Below are 19,334 nucleotides of genomic sequence, written 5' to 3' on the forward strand. Positions count from 1 at the left end.
TAACAAACACAGCAATGATGAAAAAGTTTGAGATATTGCAAGAATTACCAAAGTGTGACAAGGATAGGAAGTGAGCAAGTGTGTTAGAAAAATGATGATGCTAATTGACTTTTTCGAAGCAGAGTTGCTACAAACCTTCAATTTGTAAAAAATGCAGTATCTGTGAAGCACAGTAAAGCAAAGTGCTTTACTTACTCATGAAATGAGCTATGCCTGTATGTCAGTGCCTGTGGAGCTCCAGGTGAGCTGAAGGTGATATACCACCCCACATAAGTGTTCCTGCTTGGACCTTAGTTCAAACCCTGGGAGGTCATACCAGGTAACCTTTGCAGATTGTTCTAAATACAAGATTCTGAGTCTATGGACCATCACACCATATGTCAGGTTAGCATTCCCACAGGATGCTCTGGAGTTCGGAACCTGGGAACCTCACTATTACAATGAGTGTTGTTCTCATTGAGGCAAGTGATCCCCAGATGGCTGCCTAGGAACCTGGGCTGGCCTGGGAAGATGTGTTTCTCCTGTTGTGACAAAAGGCAAAAAATAAAAAGCATCATGTGTGCATGGGTTTGTAACATTCTTATAACATCTAAAGTATATTGAGTTGAGCTATCACTCTGGAAAAGAAATGAGCCAAACTGTTTCTTAAAAATGTCTCTGTTCCATCAAATTCAGAGACCTTGGAATCCATAACTGGATGCAGCCTTTTATCTTGCAGAAAGATCACACTGAAGATAGTTGGTTGAGCTGCATGGCCCGACTGGTAACAGTCAGTTCTGCCTTGACATTTTCTTGTGTGTGGTCTGGAGTTATTTAACATCACTGGGACTTTGGGGCTTAACACTACAATGGCTTATGTCTTACATCACAATGTCTATTGCAGGTCCCCATCGCTTCACGTTTGCCCCTGCTCAGGGACACAGTCTCCAACTTTCAGAATCTTAAGGGTCACCATGGTTACGAGTCATGCACTGGATTTTATTTTAGTTTTGGCCACATGTCAGTTTGTAGGATGTTAGTTCCCTTATCAGGGATTGAACCTGGATCCCCTGAAGTAGAAGCACCAAGTCTTAACAACTGGATGCCAGGGAATTTCCACTGGATTTTAAAGGCTTCCATCTGGAAGTGGTGTGTGCTATTTTCCCTCACATTTCATTGGCCAAGACAAGTCATGTGATTACACCTAACTGCAAGAGGTCTGAAAAGTACAACCCCACAAAGAAGTTCTTGGAAGGAATAGAGGTAAAAGTATTGGCAAATAGCAGTTAAGGCCAAACACACAGTCATTCATTAATATTCCTTTTTCTTTATTTTAGTTCAGTATTTTAACTGGTTGAAATATTTTTATATCTTGATTCGGATATGAATTGTATTAGTTGCCAAATTTTGAGAGTCTATGGCATTTCCCTAAAAACTTCCTCTAGCCTGGTAGTGATTTGCTGACTAGTATGTTCAGACTACAGTTGTTCAATGGTTTCAAATCCACATTCTCCATGAGAGGGTCTTGGGAAATTCTATCACATGGTTTGCTGAAATCTAGATATGTTATTTGGGTATTTTGCCTTTGACTTATTAAAGTAGGATCTCTATCAAAAAAGGAAATAAGGTGAGCTAGTGAGAAGATTAGATGTTTTTAAGTTTGGAATAATATGAACCAAAGGTCTGGATAATTGAACTTTGAGCTTTTGTTTAAACATAGAATCAGCATTGTTTTAATAACTATGTTAATAAGACATAGTAATATATTAGTTGGGCTCTTTGGTTAGGTATTTAGAGGTCTTGCCAATGGTTGGAAACTGTCAGCCAAACACCAAATCAACCTTCAGAACCAAAGAAAAGACCCATTTCTCCACGAGAGACAACAGCAATAATAACAGTGAACACTTGCATGGTATTTAGTGCGTGGATGTTTTGCAGCCAGGGCACATAATACCATGTTTTGCTGTCCAGAAATAATTGCATAGTTCCTCTTACAATCAAGAGGGCTGGATTTAGTCTTTTTTAACTTGGATAAAAATGGTCTTGTACTGTCTCTTTCATAATATGCCTTTAAAGATAAAGACAGAGAGAATATATTTTTATAAAAGTTCAGTGTTAGCTTGAAAATTCAGAAATCAGCACCCAGAAAATAAAACCAGTTACTTCTTTCATAGTTCAAAGTGATATGAAATTCACCCCCAAGAGAGTTGGTTAGGCAAAAATATAGCAAACTAAAGTGTGATTTTAATTAGCGCACAACCTTACACTTCATTGTGTGTGTGTGTATGTGTGTGTGTGTTGATGGAAAGGAATGAGCAGCACTAGTTCATCATTCCAGAATTTAAGGTAAGAGTTAGTTTCAGGAAAGAATGCGTCACTCCACCGCCACTCCACCGGCACCGAAACACCTGAATGATGAGAGGAGTACCAGCAGAGGGTGCTGGTGCGGCACAAAATTAAGATTAAAAAAAAAACAACAAGCAAACAAACCAGGAGGTCTGGGCTAGAAGACAGCAGGTGTGAGGGAAATGTAATAACTGTTTGGGTCCACTTGGAGGTGTGAGTTCTCCAGCTGCAGGCAGATTAGTCTGGGTTTCAGTGATTTGTTTTGTAATGGCCACATGGATTTTAGACACCTTTTAAAGCACAACTGCCTGACACTTGCTCCTGTGTCTGAGCGAGCTGGGGAGAGGCCGGCAGTTTGGCTCCTATTTTCACTGGAGACTTTTATCAGCCCCTGGCTGCTCAACTGTGGAAACTTCATGCTGGGTTCACGAGTCATCTCTACTTTCTTACTTGCTCAGCTTTTGCAAAACTTTATTTGTGTGGTCTAGAAAATTTGCCTGAACTGTTAATTCAGTTCGGGCAATCCTGTTAATCCAAGAGGGTCCCATTTTCTTTTCTCACATGGCCACCTTAAAGACAAGGTGACTAGCTCCTGGGAGCCCATCCGTAGCAGAGGTTGTGAAAGGTCAGATGGGGAGACAAGGTGGGCTTCATCTCCTCGGCGGATCCTGACCGCCCAGCGGTCAAAGCACGAGTCAGCCTAACTCGGATGTTTAGAGGAGCCTCCCCCTCCCCTCTCCGTCCCCCCTACCCAAGTAGGTCGGGAGGAACATTCCCTTTACTCAGGGCTCTATAGTAAACCCTGGCAGGACCTTTGCGAACCTGCACTTCTGAACTGCTCTTTCAGAAAACCGACCGTGTCCTGGGCTGGGAGTCAAGTGACCCACTGGGGTCTAGTCCAGCCCGACTAGGCCTCAGTTTCCTCCTCGGTTCAAAGGCAGGATTGGACACCCTGATCCCGAGGCCTCTTTCAGCTCTCCCACGCCACAGCCAGACATTTCCGAGCGGCGCGGCCGGCTCCGCCCTCGGCAAAGGGAAGGCTCTCGGTCAGCACCAAGGACAGGGGCCCCGGGGAGCGCTGCGCAGAACGCAAGGTCACTTTCTAACCAGCCCCGCCGATCTGCGGGTGTCGGAGCGCCGGGGTTGGGAGGCGGCGCGGGGAGGGCTGTGTGTGTCGCGGGGAGTGTTGTGGCGGGCGATGGGGTGGAGAAGGAGCCCCGAGAACGAGGTAAGGCCGGTCCCTGCTACGGCCTCGCAGATTCCGCGCCGAGGCGCCGCGGGCGGCTGCGGCCAGTCCGGCACCTGCTCGCCCCGCGGCGGGCTCGCGCTGCTCGGCACCTGGAAGCCCGTAAAGTCCTCCCCGCGCTGGCATTGACCCCGTCCGCCCCTCTTTTCTTCCCGAGCCCCTCCGAGTTCCCCGCCAGGTCCGCATCACCACCGCTGTCCCCTAGAGCCGCTTTTGGACACACCCCCGACTCTGACCCACCCCTCGTGGCTGGGGGCCCCCTGTCGGCCTCTCTGCTCCGCCTGCCCCAACTCCTGGTTTTGCGGGGAAGGATACCCACCTCCCTCCCTCCCCTTCCCGCCCGGAGCCCCGCCCCCGCTGGCCCCGCCCACAGGCCCCGCCCGCCGTTGCCCCGGGAACCGCTCATCCCGCATCTGCAGGAGGCGCCCGGCCGGACCGAGCTGTGTTCTCGCCGCCAGCATCGCCGCCGCGCCCCAGCTCCCGCTCCCTCGCCCTCTCCGTCGGCCATGCCGCCCCGCCGCACCCCGGCACCCGCCCTGCTGCTTCTGCTGCTACTCGGCGCGGGGCCCCGCAGCGGCTGCCTGGCCAGCCCAGTGCCCGCCGCGCCCCTGCCCGTGCCCGGGCCATGCAGCGCGCAGCCCTGCCAGAACGGGGGTGTGTGCTCCCAGCTCCCTGCGCCTGACTCTCAGTCCCCGGCCGCCGCCGGCGAGCCTGGCTACAGCTGCACCTGCCCCGCTGGGGTCTCTGGCACCAACTGCCAGGTGAGTGGACGCGGCGGGCGCGGCGCGGGCCACTGCGCGGTGTCCAGTGCGGGGCTCCAGGGACCTGACCCAAGCTTCTCCCTTTTCGGGGTGGGCGATGGAAGTGGCCTCTTGGCTCGCGTGAACGCGGACCCCTGGCCGACCTTGCAAGCGTCTCTTCTCTGCCTATCCTGGTTCTCCGGCCGTGCCAGCCCGGGACTCTCGGGACGCTCCGTTCCAGGGCCTGGTGGCTACTCTGGCCCTCATACTTCTGGCACGACCGTGAGCCGCCAAGTGGCGCGCCCCTCTCGCCCGGGCCGAGCCACCTCCGTTAGAGCCGGGTCTTGGTGCCCTCCCTGGCAGCAAAGAAGGGCCAGCCTGTGAGCGACCCTGGAGGGATGTTCGTGTCTAGGTGACCCCTACTCTTTGTCCCTCTGGACCTGAGGGTGAGCTGTAAGACCGCCAGGGAGTGGCAGGCTCCGTGCCCGGTGGTCGGGCATTTCCTTTCCTTTCCAATCCCCTTGAGGGCTCTGACAAGGCAGCTGGATCCCGAGAGGTCAGCTGCCTCCTCGCGGCCAGCCCTTTCTGAGCTCAGGAGGAAGTGCTGGAGCCGTAGGAAACACTCGAGGGGACGTGGCGAGTGGGGCTTGGTACGCAGCCTTCCCGGCCGACTCTCCTGGAGGCGCACGTTTAGGGCAGGCAGCCAGGCTTAGGGAAGCTTCGAGGAAGCATGGGGCCAGGCGAGGGACGGGAGATGGCCAGCTACTGCCTGTGGGTTTGGGATTTCGAGAATTTGGCAGATAATAAACGAGGCTGGTTTAAAGAATGTTAAAAGCTCGGTGAAACCTACTGAACTCTTCACACCAACGTTTTCAGTAGGTGACTTGGCAGCCCTGGGTGTGCAGGTAGAAAACCCCCAAGTCTTGGTTCCAAGGTAGGGGCAAAGAGTGGATTTATCTGAAGTGATGAAATTAAACCAAGTGAACGTGGAACATAATTGGAATCAAATGCTTTCTTCCCTCCACTTGGAGGGGAGGAGTTTATTTCATGTAAATCTGATAGAATGCCCCCAAAGTTACTTTGAGAATGCTTAGATGCACTTTCGTTCCTGTGATGAAGAGGCCACATGTGGTATGATGTGGTTTGATAGGATAGGGTGGGTTAGGCTTTAATATTTTTTAGTTAGAGGTGAATAGGACTGAGAAGCTTGACCTTGACAGACAATTTTTGCTATTTTCTAGAATTTTTTTTTTTTCCTTCTGGGTAGTAGCAAATTGTCAAGCTGACCCTATCTTTCCAGTTTTGGGCTCTTCTTTGTTAGCTGGTTCCAATGAGCTGATGAGATAAGGATAGGATGAAGAGGGGATAATGATGAGTGTGTGAATGAACCTGGGAGTAAATTTGGGGAATGAGGACTCTGGGGAGATGCCAGTTGGAGCCAAATGAGCCATTAGGACGAAATCCTGCTCACTGATCTCCCCTGTTGATTGATGATGTGTGTGGTGTTTACTGGAGAAATGAGGTGCCTAATTGCTTCCATCAAGCCACTCTCACATTTCCATGTCTGAAATCTGTCCTTGAAAGAAATAGTTGATTTGGACTCAGAGTGTAGTAGCGAGGCACAGGAGAAGGTAGGTTAGAGTGCACATCAGTTGAAGTATATGGGAGGAAAGACTGAACATAGGGAATTTAACCCAACTCTGGGACTTATTCTTTTGGTAACTCTAAAAATAAAAGAAATCTTTAAGAGAGAGAAAAACCTCTTTAGTTCTTCCTAAAGATGATTCACAGAGAAGCATAAATATTTTTTGTCCTAAAGTGGGGTTTGACATAGATAGCGTTTATTCAGAGACGAGTCATGAACTGATGCACAAATATTGCAGAACAATTGGTCTAAACAGTCAGATCTCTAGCTCTGATCTGAGAAGTTCTTAGCTGTGTGAATGTGAGGAGAAGCTGTACTGGGTGTCCAGAGTTCTGAGTTGAAGAGAGCTGGAGTTACTGTAATTCTAACAGGAAAGCTTAGCAAATTTGGAACCTGATCTGACTTGGTTACCCAGGAGAACTTAACTGAGATGATTTGGAGTCTTATAAACCCATAACAAATGGATTCCTGTTAATTCTAACTTAATCTTTCATTATCTTGCAGTAACACTCGAGACTCATTTTCTATTGAGGGGGAAAACGGCAATCTGAATAGAGACGTTAAACAGAGGAAAAAGCCCCTTACACATACTCAATTACAGATAAGGGAAATGGATGTTAGCGGTTGCAGACCGTATGGTTGCTGAAACAGACCGGCATGCTTGCTGGGTAAATTGAATATGGAATTCTACCTGTACGTGAAGAGAATTCTTTAGACAGCAAGTGTCACCCCTCCCCCAGCTACAGAGAATAATGTCAGCAATGGAAACACCGAACCTAACTCTGAGATTCCTTTCCTCCCTGCCTCCTCCCTCCCTTCCTTCCTTCCTTCCTTTCTTTCTTTCTCTTCTCCTCTCCCTCCTCCCTCTCCTTCTATTTTGGGTATGTGTTGCAAGGTTAAGAAAGCCATGAACCACTAATTGGGCTTAAAATGGAGTAAGGCTGTCTTCAGCTTCTGTGTGGTCACTTGGCTGATGTTCGGGCAAGGCCATGGCTCCAGGCAGTGCTTCTGGTATCAGCTGGTGACGGAAGTACCCAGGCTCTGGGAAGTGGTGTGAATAATGTAAAGGAGAATCTGTGGGTTTGAAGATGAGCTGCCCCCACTGAACCTCCTGTTACAGGCGATCTAAGCCACATCTCAGGTTCCTCGTCTTTGAGGATGGGATCTGCCTCATAGGGTTGGTGATGAATGGTCTGATTCTGTTTTTTTGATATTTGATTGCTGTCAAGCGTCATCTGTCCCTCTTCCCCTTCTGCCCACATGGAGGCAAGCTGATAAGATGGCCTAGGTGCTCTTTCCATTGGTACTGGCTAGAGGTTCAAGCCATGCAAGACCCTGTCCAGACTTGCGATACATCTTAAGATACATCTTTTTTAAAGTGTTAGAACAGACTGAAAAGTATGAAACCCTAAGGATCCAATGGATTCTAAAGATGTATATGGATATCCAACCTGCAGAGACGTGGTGACGATGATGACGATTGCAAACTCTTTTCTCAAGTACTTGCTATGTGCCAGTGCTATTCCAGGGGCTTTACAGGTGTAGCTCCCGAGTTCTCCTAGTGTCCTGTGAGCTAGGAGCTAGAACCATCCCCATTATTTAGATGAAGTGCAGAAAAGTTAAATGACTGCCCCAAGGTCACCCTGCTAGTCAGTGTAGGATTTGAACCAGGTGGCTGGCTTGATGTTATTAATAGAGCTGTAGAGTCTGAAGGATGCCAAGATGAAAGTCCAGTCTTGTCCCTGTTATTTTTAGCTATGTGACCTTAAATTAGCACCATAACCTCTTTGAGTCTTATCAGTGAAGAGGGGATGGAGTGATTTCTGAGTCTGGCTTTCCTCTAAAACACCCTGTTTTGCTCTGAAACACAGTTCAGATGGCTGTGCCCAGCTGGAACGAAAAGCTTCAGGACTGATAAAGACACAGAAAATTCTCCTTGTGCTGCCTACCAAGCAGGATCTTCCTGCAGAGTTAGAATCATAGGTCCTGCCTGGCTGAAGTTATTTTTTGCTGTCATGAAAGCATATGGATACCACATAAAAGACACCTAAGTATTTCTGATGGATTTGAAAAAACTTCAAATTAAAAAAAAATTATTGAAACTGCTGTTCTTGCCTTCCTGGTTCATTTGGGGAAGCAGGCAGGTATCACAGGTGGCAGCTGCTGGGCCAAATTTTCTTTTCAATGAGTGGTACAGGAATGCCTCCCTTCCACTGAGCCTTCCATCACATGTAAGGATTATTTAAAGCTGTGTTATTTTGCTTGGAAAGCTTTTTTATTTTAATGAAAGGATTCTTTGTCAAATATTCAAACAGGCAGACACCTGTTTGTTTTTTCTTGTCATGTTCCCTGGGAATCTTACCCTTTGGGATTAAAATGAAAATGTGTCAGTTTCTTCCGCTGGAGGAAAAAGGAGTTTTTGGAGCTGCTTTTTATGCAGTTTTACCCACTAAGCTGATTCTATAATCCTCTCTTTGATTAAACACACTAACTTGAAATAATGGCTCTGCTTCTGATGAATTTTTGATTGAAGTTTGCTAACAAACAACCAGGGATTCTAGCACTTTGCACAGCATCAGCCTTCTCTACTGAACTCTTTGCACAGATCCACACACATGCATGCAAGTGCAGCAGTTCACATTGTGATTGTACAAAATGTTCTGTGTCAGCTGTCAAGAGACATTGCTCCTTCCTCTGACTTCTCTACAGGTATTCATGTTTTGTGAACTTGTGAGAGAAATTGAACATCTCCGAAGTTCAGTGTTCATATCTCCAAAATGGGCTAGTAATGCTTGTCTTATTTTCTTTTTTAGAAAAGGTGCAGTTAATAAATGGGAAATTGTGAATTTTTTTTCAATAACTATAAAGATGTATGGGCAAATTGTTTCAAAATTTTTTGAGTAAAAAAGTAAAATGTTGCATAAAAACAAGGTATACTGCTAGGAGAAAGATTATGTTTCTCATATAAAATATGATTACACTAATCTATTCGGTGTCTGTGATTGTTTCCCTTCAAGCAACAGACAACTTTTTCTCCCTACTAGGATGAGTTATACTACAACCTCAGTTTTTAGAATGAAAAAATTCATTGTGCTGAACATTTGATAAATGTTTGGTTCTTTTTATTATGAAAGAGACAATTTCTCAGAAAATTCTCAGTGACTTCAAGTTTTCTTTTGAAACAAACAGATAAAGCTCATCTAAATCCTTTGAGTGATTTTAAGAAAGGAAAGAAACAGTTGTTTTTCTTGGCGTTATGAAAATGGAGTGATTTCTTATTTGGTCTATCTGGTGCATTCTTAGGAAACATCATTTTTCTCAGCTTGGCCACCTGACAAAGATGCATTTCTGTCTTTAGCTTCTTTGCTTAAGCTTCTCATGTGACACAGTACCATCCAAAGTGCTTTTGTTTATGCCCTCATTTCAGGCATCAAACAGGAAAGAAAACCTATCTGAAGCTGAAGGGTATTTGAGTCAGAAAACGGAATGGCTGAGTTATATTTTTAGATCTTCTTACTGATTCAGGAGACGGCTGTGGTCAGTGTTAGGTCAGTGCTGCCTAACCCAGAGGCAGGAACGTCCAAAATTTGCCCCCCAAACAGAAAGTCCAACAGCACAGTAAAGTTTGTGGATAGAATTTTTTAAAAAGCTTTTTTTAAAGAGAAATTTTATTTTATCTGTTTTTTCCATGTGAGCCATTTTTAATAGTGTTTATTGAATTTGTTACAATATTTTACATACAATTTGTTACAATATTTTTTATACAATGTTTTATATTTTGAATTTTTTGGCCACGAGGAATGTGGGATCTTAGTTTCCTAACCAGGGATCAAACCTGTACCCCCTGCATTGGAAGGCGAAGTCTCAACCACTGGACTGCCAGGGAGGTCCCTAGAATTTCTTTATATTTCCTCCTTCCTTATTTATTTACACTGGTGTTCAACTCTGGCTGCATGTTAGAGTCACCTGGGAGCTTTAACATCAATGACTGCCTGGATCCCTCTACTGTCACCCCCAGGTTCTGATTTAATTGGTGGAGTCTGGGCACCTGGGATTTTAAAATGTCTTCCAAGTAATTCCACTGTAGGACCAGGGTTGAGAAGCCCCCTCTAGACTCTGGACATCTCCCCTGCAGCCTGCCCTGCATGTGGCATGTGGCAGGGAAAAAGAGTACAAATCCCAACCTGCTCTTGGACCTTCTCATCCAAAAGCCCCTAGCTTCACATGGCCTGGAATTTCTGGCTCATGCTTTCCTCCAATGACAAAGATTTTGCATCTTAAAGTGGACTTGAAGTCTCCAAGAAGCTGGCATGTGCTGGATTGTTAAGAGTCCAGGTGAGGGAATCAGACCTAGGGTGGACTCTGAAGGTCCTTGGATAAGTAATTCATTTTTCTGCAGCTTTATTTTTCTCTTTTGTGAAAATGGGATCCCAATGCCAACCTTGAGATTTGTTGTGGATTAGAAAAGTATCCAGCCCAGTGACTGGCCCAGAGGAGACACCTATTAAGAGCTAGTAGCCATTGTGTATATCTGTAAGAGGAATCTTGTTTATTTCATGCTATTCCCTTGGAGATATATATATATATATATATATATACCTGATTTCCAAAAAAGACTAAAATTCCACCAGTAGAGATTCTTTTCTTTGGTTGTGATATATCAGATACTAGAAAGCTCTGATTTTGGTGCTGACTCCCCACTGCATTCACTTTTGTTAGTTTCTCCTCTGTAGCCCCCTTACCAGGTAGGTGCCAAACAACAGAGAACAATGTGGCCTGAGCATGCGCAGGCCGCCTAGCCTTTTATGGAATCATTCATTGCTTCATTTGAACACTGACCTATCTTTAGTCAACAATCACAATGTGAGTCGGAGTGCAGTTGTCTTTAAGAGGAGGGGATTCTCTAAGTCAGCCACTGATGGTCCCCAGGGTGAGTGAGGGCAGAACAGGACCCCAGACAGGACTGCCAGCTTCAGGACTCCAGGAGCACTAGGCATCCTACAGCAGACAGGCCCCCTGCCAAGAATGGTTTTAACATTTTAAAATGATTGGAAACAAAAATAAGAATAAGGTTTGGGGATGCATGAAAATGATATGAATTTCCATTTTCAATATCCATCAGGCTTTGTGGAACACAGCCACGCCCATTGGTTTAAGTACTGTCCATTCATTTAAGTACAGCGGAGTGGACTAGTTGCAACAAACAAGATGGATTACAAAGCTGAAAATATTTATCTGGCCCATGACATAGGGAGAGGTTGACTGACTATTTTCATAAACGTTGGTGAAAAGAATTTACTTTTCCATTTTTATTTGACTGAGCTAAAGACTGGTCCTGGTCCCCCTTGCCAAGTCCTTCCACAGTTTTTCTTCTCAGGGGGTGTTTGTAGCCAGGCTCTAGGGTCCAATCCTAAGGCTGTATCATTGTCTCTCCCACAGCATCCTTAATTTTTAAGCAAAGTGAAGTGTATTAATATAAGAAAATGCTACGTATATCTTCCATATACTACCCAAGAAAGGGAAGATATAGGAAATATGAAAAAAACAACCAAACTCTCTAACTTTAAACTGACCTTCCTGATTATTCCTTACACGCAGGGCTTTCAGACTCTATTAAAAAAACTAAGGTATAATTTGCATACAGTAAAATTCACCCTTTTAAGCATTCAGTTTTATGATTTTTGAAGTATAGTTGTATAGCTGTTTCCATAATCAGGATATAGACTAGCTCATTACCTTCATAAATTTCAGCTTGCCCCTTTGTGGTGAACCATCTCCCCATCCCCAGCCTCCACTGATCTGTGGCTTCCAGAACATCATATAAATTAAATCACACAATAGGCGTGCTGCTTCTACTTGGTGTAAGGCTTCTGAGGTTCTACGCATCAATAGTTTTTCTTTTTACTGCTAAGTAGTATCCCACTGTATGGATACACCGCTGTTTCATTTACCCTTTCACTGGTTGATGACTTTCCGGTTGTTTCCAGTTTTTGGTGATTATGAATAAAGCTGCTGTAAACATTCATCTACATTTAAGTGGGCAGGTATTCATTTCTCTTTGGTAAGTACTAGGAGTGGGATTGCTGGGTCACATGGTAAGGACATATTAAACTTTACAAGAAGTTGCCAAGCTGGTTCCCAGCATGTGACTTTGCATTAAGTGAGAGCTCCAGTTGCTTGCATCCTTATCAGTTCTTGGTATCATTGGTGCTTTAGGTTTTAGCTATTCTAATACCTGTGTGTAGCAGTATCACACTGCTGTGTTAATTTGCATTTTCATAGCAATGGATGATATTGAGTATTTTTTAATGTGCTGTTTGCCATCCATACCTTTTCCTGGATGAAATATTTGTTCAAATGAGTCGTGAGAATTCCTTCTATATTTTGGGTACAAATCCTTTAGTCAGTATGTGATTTGCAAATATTTTCTCCTAATCTGTGGCTTGTCTTCTTATTTTCTTGACAGTGTCTTTTGAAGGGCAGGTTTTTAGAACTGATGGAATGTAATGTATAATTTTTTCCTTTTTTGATTTGTGCTTCTTTTTCTGTTCTATGTAAGAAATCTTTGATTAACCCAAGGGCAGAAAATTTTTCTCCTATATTTTTTTCTAGACTTGTATTGTTCTAGGTGTTACATTTAAGCCTTTGACCCATTTAGAGATAATAGTTGTATTTGTGTATGATTTAGTGTATGAGTAGCTTTTATTTATTTTTGGCATAGGAATATCCAGTTGTTCCAGAAATAATTGTTGACAAGACGCTCCGCTGAATTATCTTGGCATCTTTGTTGAAAATCATTCGAATATACATATGTGGGTATATTTTATTCCATTCCATTGACTCTGTATATCTGTCCTTCTGCTAGTTTTATACAACCTTGATTACTGTAGTTTTAGAGTAAGCCTTGAGGTCAGGTTGTGTGAGTCCTTTAAATTTGTTGAGAAGACATGAAATGCAAGACTCAGGATAGCATGTCACATCTAGATAGAAATTAAGGTTCTTAACCTGGAACCTCCAGATGGTTTCAAGAGTATGTCGATGTCTTGAGATTCCAACTTTTGTATGTAGTTGTTCTCCTAGAGACTCTTGAAGAAGTCTTCCGCCAATAAAATAAAATAACTACTGGAACAGAGGAAGAAGAAACTAGTTAAATGCACAAGGAACTTCTGGGCGTGGACTAAAGCATGTACCAAGAACCACTCTGGGACCACGAAGGAGCTCCCACATAGGGGTGCCCGGTAAAATACAGGACGTTCAGTTAAATTTGAATTTCACATAAAAATGAATTTTGTTTCCTTTGTGTCCCACGTATCGCACATTGTTCTTCTGAAATTCAAATTTAACTGGGAGTTCTGTAGTTTTAATTTGTTTAGTCTGACAACCCTACCTGAAAATCCTAACTAATCCCTACTCTGATTCCCAGCTTTGCTCTGAAGAGTTCCTCAATGACAATTTAAATTCTTGCCAAATAGTTACACAAGGCCAATTTTATTAGCTTGCATTTAAAATAATAACTTAGCTCACAGTTTTACATCTTCATGGTCCCTTTCAAGGGCAACTGTCAAACTGTGTTACGACATTAAAAATGTGTAAAAATATAGGCAATAAGGCCACTGATAAACTTATCTTACCCTTTTCCCACCTCTTCTGCTAGTCTCACGCCTCTGCAGTCATTATTGTTCATGTTTTGGTATGTAGTTTTACATTGTCCTCTCTGTACATATATGCATATGTGAAGCATATGTAAATTCTCATATATCCATGCAGCTATTTTATATAAAGAAGAAATAATCTTATGCATACTATTCTGCAGATATGTTTCTTAATCTATTGTGAAAATCTTACCATGTCTTAAAACAGAAAGCAAGCTTGGTCTTTTTTGATGGATAAATATATTCCATTATGTGATTATTTATGTGCTCAGTTTTTACTAAAATGCACTATTTTCATTTTTCCATTATAAATGATGTTGCAATGACTATATATGTGAGTACATAATTATATGCAATGACATATGTGTGTGTATATATATGTATATGTATGTCAAAAGTTACATATATTAAGCATTTTAATAAATATTGCTAAATTGCCATCCAAAAAGATTGAACAGTTTTGCTCATTTGCTCACAGCATTTGAGAATGCCTGTTCATGTATATTTTTGTTAATCCTGGTATCCCAGATTTTGATTTATTTTTATGTGTTAACCGATAGATAAAACATGGTGTCTTCCTGGTTCTCTTTGCATTTTAAAAATTGTGAATGAAAGAAAACTTTTTTTTTTTAAATGAATTGCCTATTTTTATTTCTGCCTGATTTTCTTTTGGGTTGTTCATTTTTAAAACTGATCTACTAAAAAAAATAAATAAATAAAACTGATCTACTGTGGGACTTCCCTGGTGGTCCAGTGGCTAAGACTCCATGCTCCCAATGCAGGGGGCATCGGTTCAACATCTTGTCAGGGAAGTAAGGTCCTGCTTACTGTCTGGTGTGCCAAAAAAAAAAGTTGATCTGCAGTAGCTCATTGTTAATGAGAAAATCAGCCCTTTGTCCTTTGTGTTGTTAATATTTTCCCCTACTTATCTTTTCTCTTTTGATTCTATTTATGCTCATTGTTTTGCCCTTTAGAATTTTATCATTTTTTGTCCTTCTTTATAAATCCAAGTTCATCATGGTCAATAGGTTTTAATTAGAATTCTAATGTTTGATACCAGTACTATATTGTACAATGTTTTGAGAACTGCCTAATTTGAACCAGGAGTTTGCTTTTAAAGAATTCTGTTTTGGCCAAGATTTATATTGACAGGACTGATCCTATTGTCTTTTTAGAATGTATAATTAAACATAACTAGCCCTAGTTTATGGCTATTTTAAGAAAGGCTGGCATGGATCTTCTAAATCATATTTAAATACTTATAATTTGTCTTGATTTTTTTTTTTGAAGCTGAAACACTGCAACCATTTTATTAACATGCTTCATTCATTTTTAAAAAAGAACTATTCAGCAAAGTTCCCTTTTAATAATTGGCATGGGTTTCTTAGTATTTTGTTAAAATCACCAAGTTAATTTTAACGGCATTATTGGATAACAGAGTATTTCTTAGAAGTTCTTGATGGTGTAATGGTCTGATTTCAAAAAGTGTTCTCTATCCAGGCTTGGGCAGAAAAAGACTCATCTTAATATTCAGCAAAATGCAAATTTCCCTTATGCTTTAATTTCATGTTATATATTTAGCACTTTTTCCCTTGAGAACAACCCCTTTTTTTCCTGACCAGGAATTTTTGTGGTCCTCTATCTTCATTTTCACTCTTTAAAACTGGCCATTGGGTTTTTTTTGGTTGTGCAAAAGGGAATTCTTTTATTTCTGTAGAAAAGCTTCATAATGAGAGAAATAATAAGTGAGACAGAGAAATGAGAACTCATATTAGCATTTCTATGAGGCTTAAAATAAACTCTCAGCTGGAGAGAAGTAAATTTAATATTATTATGTTTTCTTTTATAAAGAAGGAGTAGGATGGGGGTAGGATGGAAATTTGGGGGCTATACTGACTGAAAGAAAAATCACTCTTGTTTTTGTTTTCTAAGGAAAAAAATCATTATGTTCAGCCTTAAGAGGGCTAAAAACTATGCTCAGTGTGCTGACTCCTTTAAAAAAATCTCTTACATGAGGTTTTCCTTGCTTCCCTCACCTTCAGTGGACCCTTGAGAGGTTTTGCATGTTTGGAAGAGGCTTAAATTTTTTCTATTGGTGTACAGTTGATTTATAATGTTGTGTTGATTTCACATGTACAGCAAAGTGAATCAGTTATCCATATCCATATCCATATATCCACACTTGAGATTCTTTTCCCATTTGGCCATTAGAGAATATTGAGTAGAGTTCCCTGTGCTGTACTTGAGTGCATGTGAAGTTGCTTCAGTTGTGTCTGACTCTTTGGACTGTAGCCTGCTAGGCTTCTCTCTCCATGGGATTGTCCAGGCAAGAATACTGGAGTCAGTAGCCATGCCCTCCTCCAGGGGATCTTATATGCCAGGGTTGATGTCTTCTTGCTTCTGTCCTTGCCCAGACACACAGCATCGCAGGTAGTCCATTCCCAGCCTGGTCTGTGGCCCCAGTTTTCATGACATTCTGCTTGCCCATGCCATTGTCTCTTCCCGAAAGAGCTCAGTGTCTGGGGCTCCCTCCCAGGAAGACACGTGCACTGGGGAGCTGTGTCTTCTGACTCAGCCCGGGCTCCGAGCCCTGCTCGTCGACCCCAGCGATCAAGCCTCATTCTAGTACCTGTGTCTGCTGAACTCCTTTGGGAGAAGGAGGGAGCTGGCCAGGAGAACTGGAACCACTGTGAATAAGCAGCTCTAGATGTCATTGGTCCTCTTGCTTCACTTCACTGAGAAGAAAATTGAGGCCAGAAAGTGCAAAAAAAAAAAAAATAATAATAATGCAGGGCCATCCAGATCCTAAGTAGCCACATACAGCTTGAGGATGGTCTTGGCATCTGGTTGGTTGACCTTCACATGCCTGGTTCAGTCCCCTTCTCTAGGCCCTGGCACCCATGGGGCACATGCAGTGTGCCTGGTGTGGCACGGTGTGGAGTCTCTCTGGTCCTCATGGTGGGTTGCTGTATCATCTGAGCATGCTTGTTTGTTAAGGAGCTAGCTCCTGTGAGTTTATGTAGAGCACTGACATAGCTAGTTTTTTAATGAGCTCAGTATAAATGAGAAATTTGAGTGGGCAAGGAGGTTGGACCCCTTGCCCTTGGTGATGGGCCTGCAGGGCTGCAGGCTGGAGATCACTCGTTGCTTAGCAACCACTGCCAGGCTTTTTGTTTCCTCCAGCCTGAACCTAGGTAATATCCTCAGGGATTGGGATTCGGGCAGCCTGGTTTAGAAAGGAGTGAGAATTGGGTGTTCTGTAAGCTCAATATGGGGGCTTCCCTGGTGGCTCAGTGGTAAAGAATTTGCCTGCCAATGCGGGAGATGCAGGTTCGATTCCTTTGTTGGGAAGATCTCCTGGAGAAGTAAATGGCAACCCATCCAGGATTCTTGCCTGTAGAATCCCATGGACAGAGGAAGCCTGAAGGGCTACCGTCCATAGGGTTGCAAAGAGTCAGACACAACTTCATGACTAAAAAGTAACAACAAAGCTTAATATGGCCCTTGGTGCACAGCCTTCTACCCTAAACAAAGAAACAAGCAAACAAATACCTTCAAGGAGCTGGCAGTTCTGGCAACTCTGGATAGTTTGTGGCCCAGAGAAGCTCATAAAACAAACTGAATCTTCAGGTCAAGGGCTCAGCCTAACCATCTGCTTCCCATTCGTCCCTCCATTTCCATGACTTGGAATATTCCAGGCCTGACCTACTCACAGTCGGACACTGAAACACGTTTTTTGTAGAATGCTGGGGGAGGGGGAGGAGATGATGCTCTTTGTCTTTCAAAGCAAGGTTAGTAATCTAAGGAACTCATCCTTTCACTGGCAGTTTCTGAAAGTGAAAGTGAAGTCACTCACTCCTGTCTGACTCTTTGCGACCCCATGGACTGTAGCCTACCAGGCTCCTCTGTCTATGGGATTTTCTAGGCAAGGGTACTGGAATGGGTTGCCATTTCCTTTTCCAGGGGATCTTCCCAACCCAGGGATCGAACCCAGGTCTGTTGTATTGCAGGCAGATGCTTTACCATCTGAGCCACCAGGAAAGCCAGTTTCTGGGCACTGATTAAAATGGTGTTGGAGGAGGTCAATGAGAATCAGACTGCTAGCTGATTTTCCAGCTTACCCTGAGCAATTGGTAGCTCCTCACCCATCCCATCTCATCCTTGGAGTGTGCATTCTGCCCGCCATTACCATGATGAGAGCCGTCTTCAAGGACATGACCTTGAGAGCAACGTGTTGTTGAGACCATCTGGACTGGAGACATGGCTGAACCTCTACATAAATTTTGAGATTCTGGAGGGCAGGGATAGAAATCTGTCTTGTGATGCCCAAGATATACCTCATAAGTAAGTTCCTTTGCTTATTTGATCTGCCACCTGCTGATCCACAGGGGTCTGCCTTGTCCTCACTCTACAGGGGCTAGTTTCAGATTTCACCCTGGAAGCTCACGAGTTTTCAAACTGACAGATGGCAACACATTTTGCAGACTTCTAGAGCTTGGAACCATCCTAGAATTCATCTTGGCCATTTCTCTAATTTTGCAGAAGAAAGTGAAGACCAAAGAGACGAATGTCAGAGTCAGGAGTCGAATATTGCTTACTTCCCATCTCTGGGCTCTCTTCACCAAAGAGTTTAAGCTTAGACATTTGGAATCACAAGGACAGTCCTCTGGGCAAGTATGGTGGGAATTGCCCATAAGCGTGTATGTAGGTTCTTACGGGCATTCAGATTCACATTCAGTATTCAGCTACTTATGTGCCTGGCTGTGTGTGAGGCTCCTTTCTCTGTATTATGTGTTTTTAATCTTCACATTTCTTTGGAGGAGGCACTTCCTTTCCTTGATAGGTGAGGAGACGAGTGGATAGAGTATCGTGGTGATTTACCCAAGGCCACACAGTGGCTGGGTTGATCCTGGAGTCCCCTGTCTACATATGTAGTGTTGCCTTCCTGTTACCACAGCTGTCTACTGCTCATCCTTCAGTGTATAGAAAAATTCATTATACATGATGTTGAGCTCAGTACTGAAATTTATCCCATTCAGTTGAAGACTTAAAATGGTGAAATACTCACTGTAATCATTGTATCATTTTATTTTTTGGCAATTAAGAGATATCTTAGACAAGCAGGCCATTGTTTTAAGATGGCCTCAACATAAAACCATTTTCATCTGGATCAGAAACAATTTTCTTGCATGGCTTAATGCTTTTGCCTAACACCTTCGGAAATCATTGTTAAAAGTGTAATTTTGTAATTTAACTGATAGAAAACCTCTAAAAATAAATTGAGTTCTATTAGAATAATAATTAACTTGCAGTAATCACTTGTAATTCACAAAATTCAGTAATTTGAATAACCATAGCTAAAAGCCAGTAAAATGACTAATTTTAAGATGATTGTGAATTTTGTATGTTTTCATGAGTATGAGTAGACCAGAAGTACAATTAAATGTTTTGCTAAGTAGACATAATTGTGTGTGTGCATGCTCAATTGCTCAATCTTGTCCGACTCTTTGGACCCCATGGACTGTGGCCCTCCAGGCTCCTCTGTCTTTGGAACTTTTCAGGCAAGAATACTGGAGTGAGTTGCCATTTCCTTCTCCAGGGGAAGGAGGAAATTCAACCCAGGGATTGAACCTGAGTCTCCTGCATTGGCAGATGGATTCTTTACCACTGAGCCACCTGGGAAGCTCATAGTCTTAAATAGGAATGTATTAAGCACTCTTATAAGG

The 19,334-nt window shown here is 43.2% G+C and overlaps 1 protein-coding gene across 1 annotated transcript in view; it reads left to right on the forward strand.

Annotated features, from left to right (window-relative positions):
• Positions 1 to 202: 202 nt before the first annotated feature.
• DNER (delta/notch like EGF repeat containing) overlaps positions 203 to 19,334 on the forward strand; it is a 390,912-nt gene continuing 371,780 nt past the window's right edge. The window contains exons 1-2 of the mRNA XM_040229375.1: positions 203 to 241; positions 3,316 to 4,332. Coding sequence (XP_040085309.1) covers positions 203 to 241; positions 3,316 to 4,332 — 1,056 coding nt within the window. The remainder of the gene's footprint in view (positions 242 to 3,315; positions 4,333 to 19,334) is intronic.

This window comes from Oryx dammah, unplaced genomic scaffold (genome assembly GCF_014754425.2).
Source record: "Oryx dammah isolate SB20612 unplaced genomic scaffold, SCBI_Odam_1.1 HiC_scaffold_27, whole genome shotgun sequence".
Classification (NCBI taxonomy): domain Eukaryota; kingdom Metazoa; phylum Chordata; class Mammalia; order Artiodactyla; family Bovidae; genus Oryx; species Oryx dammah.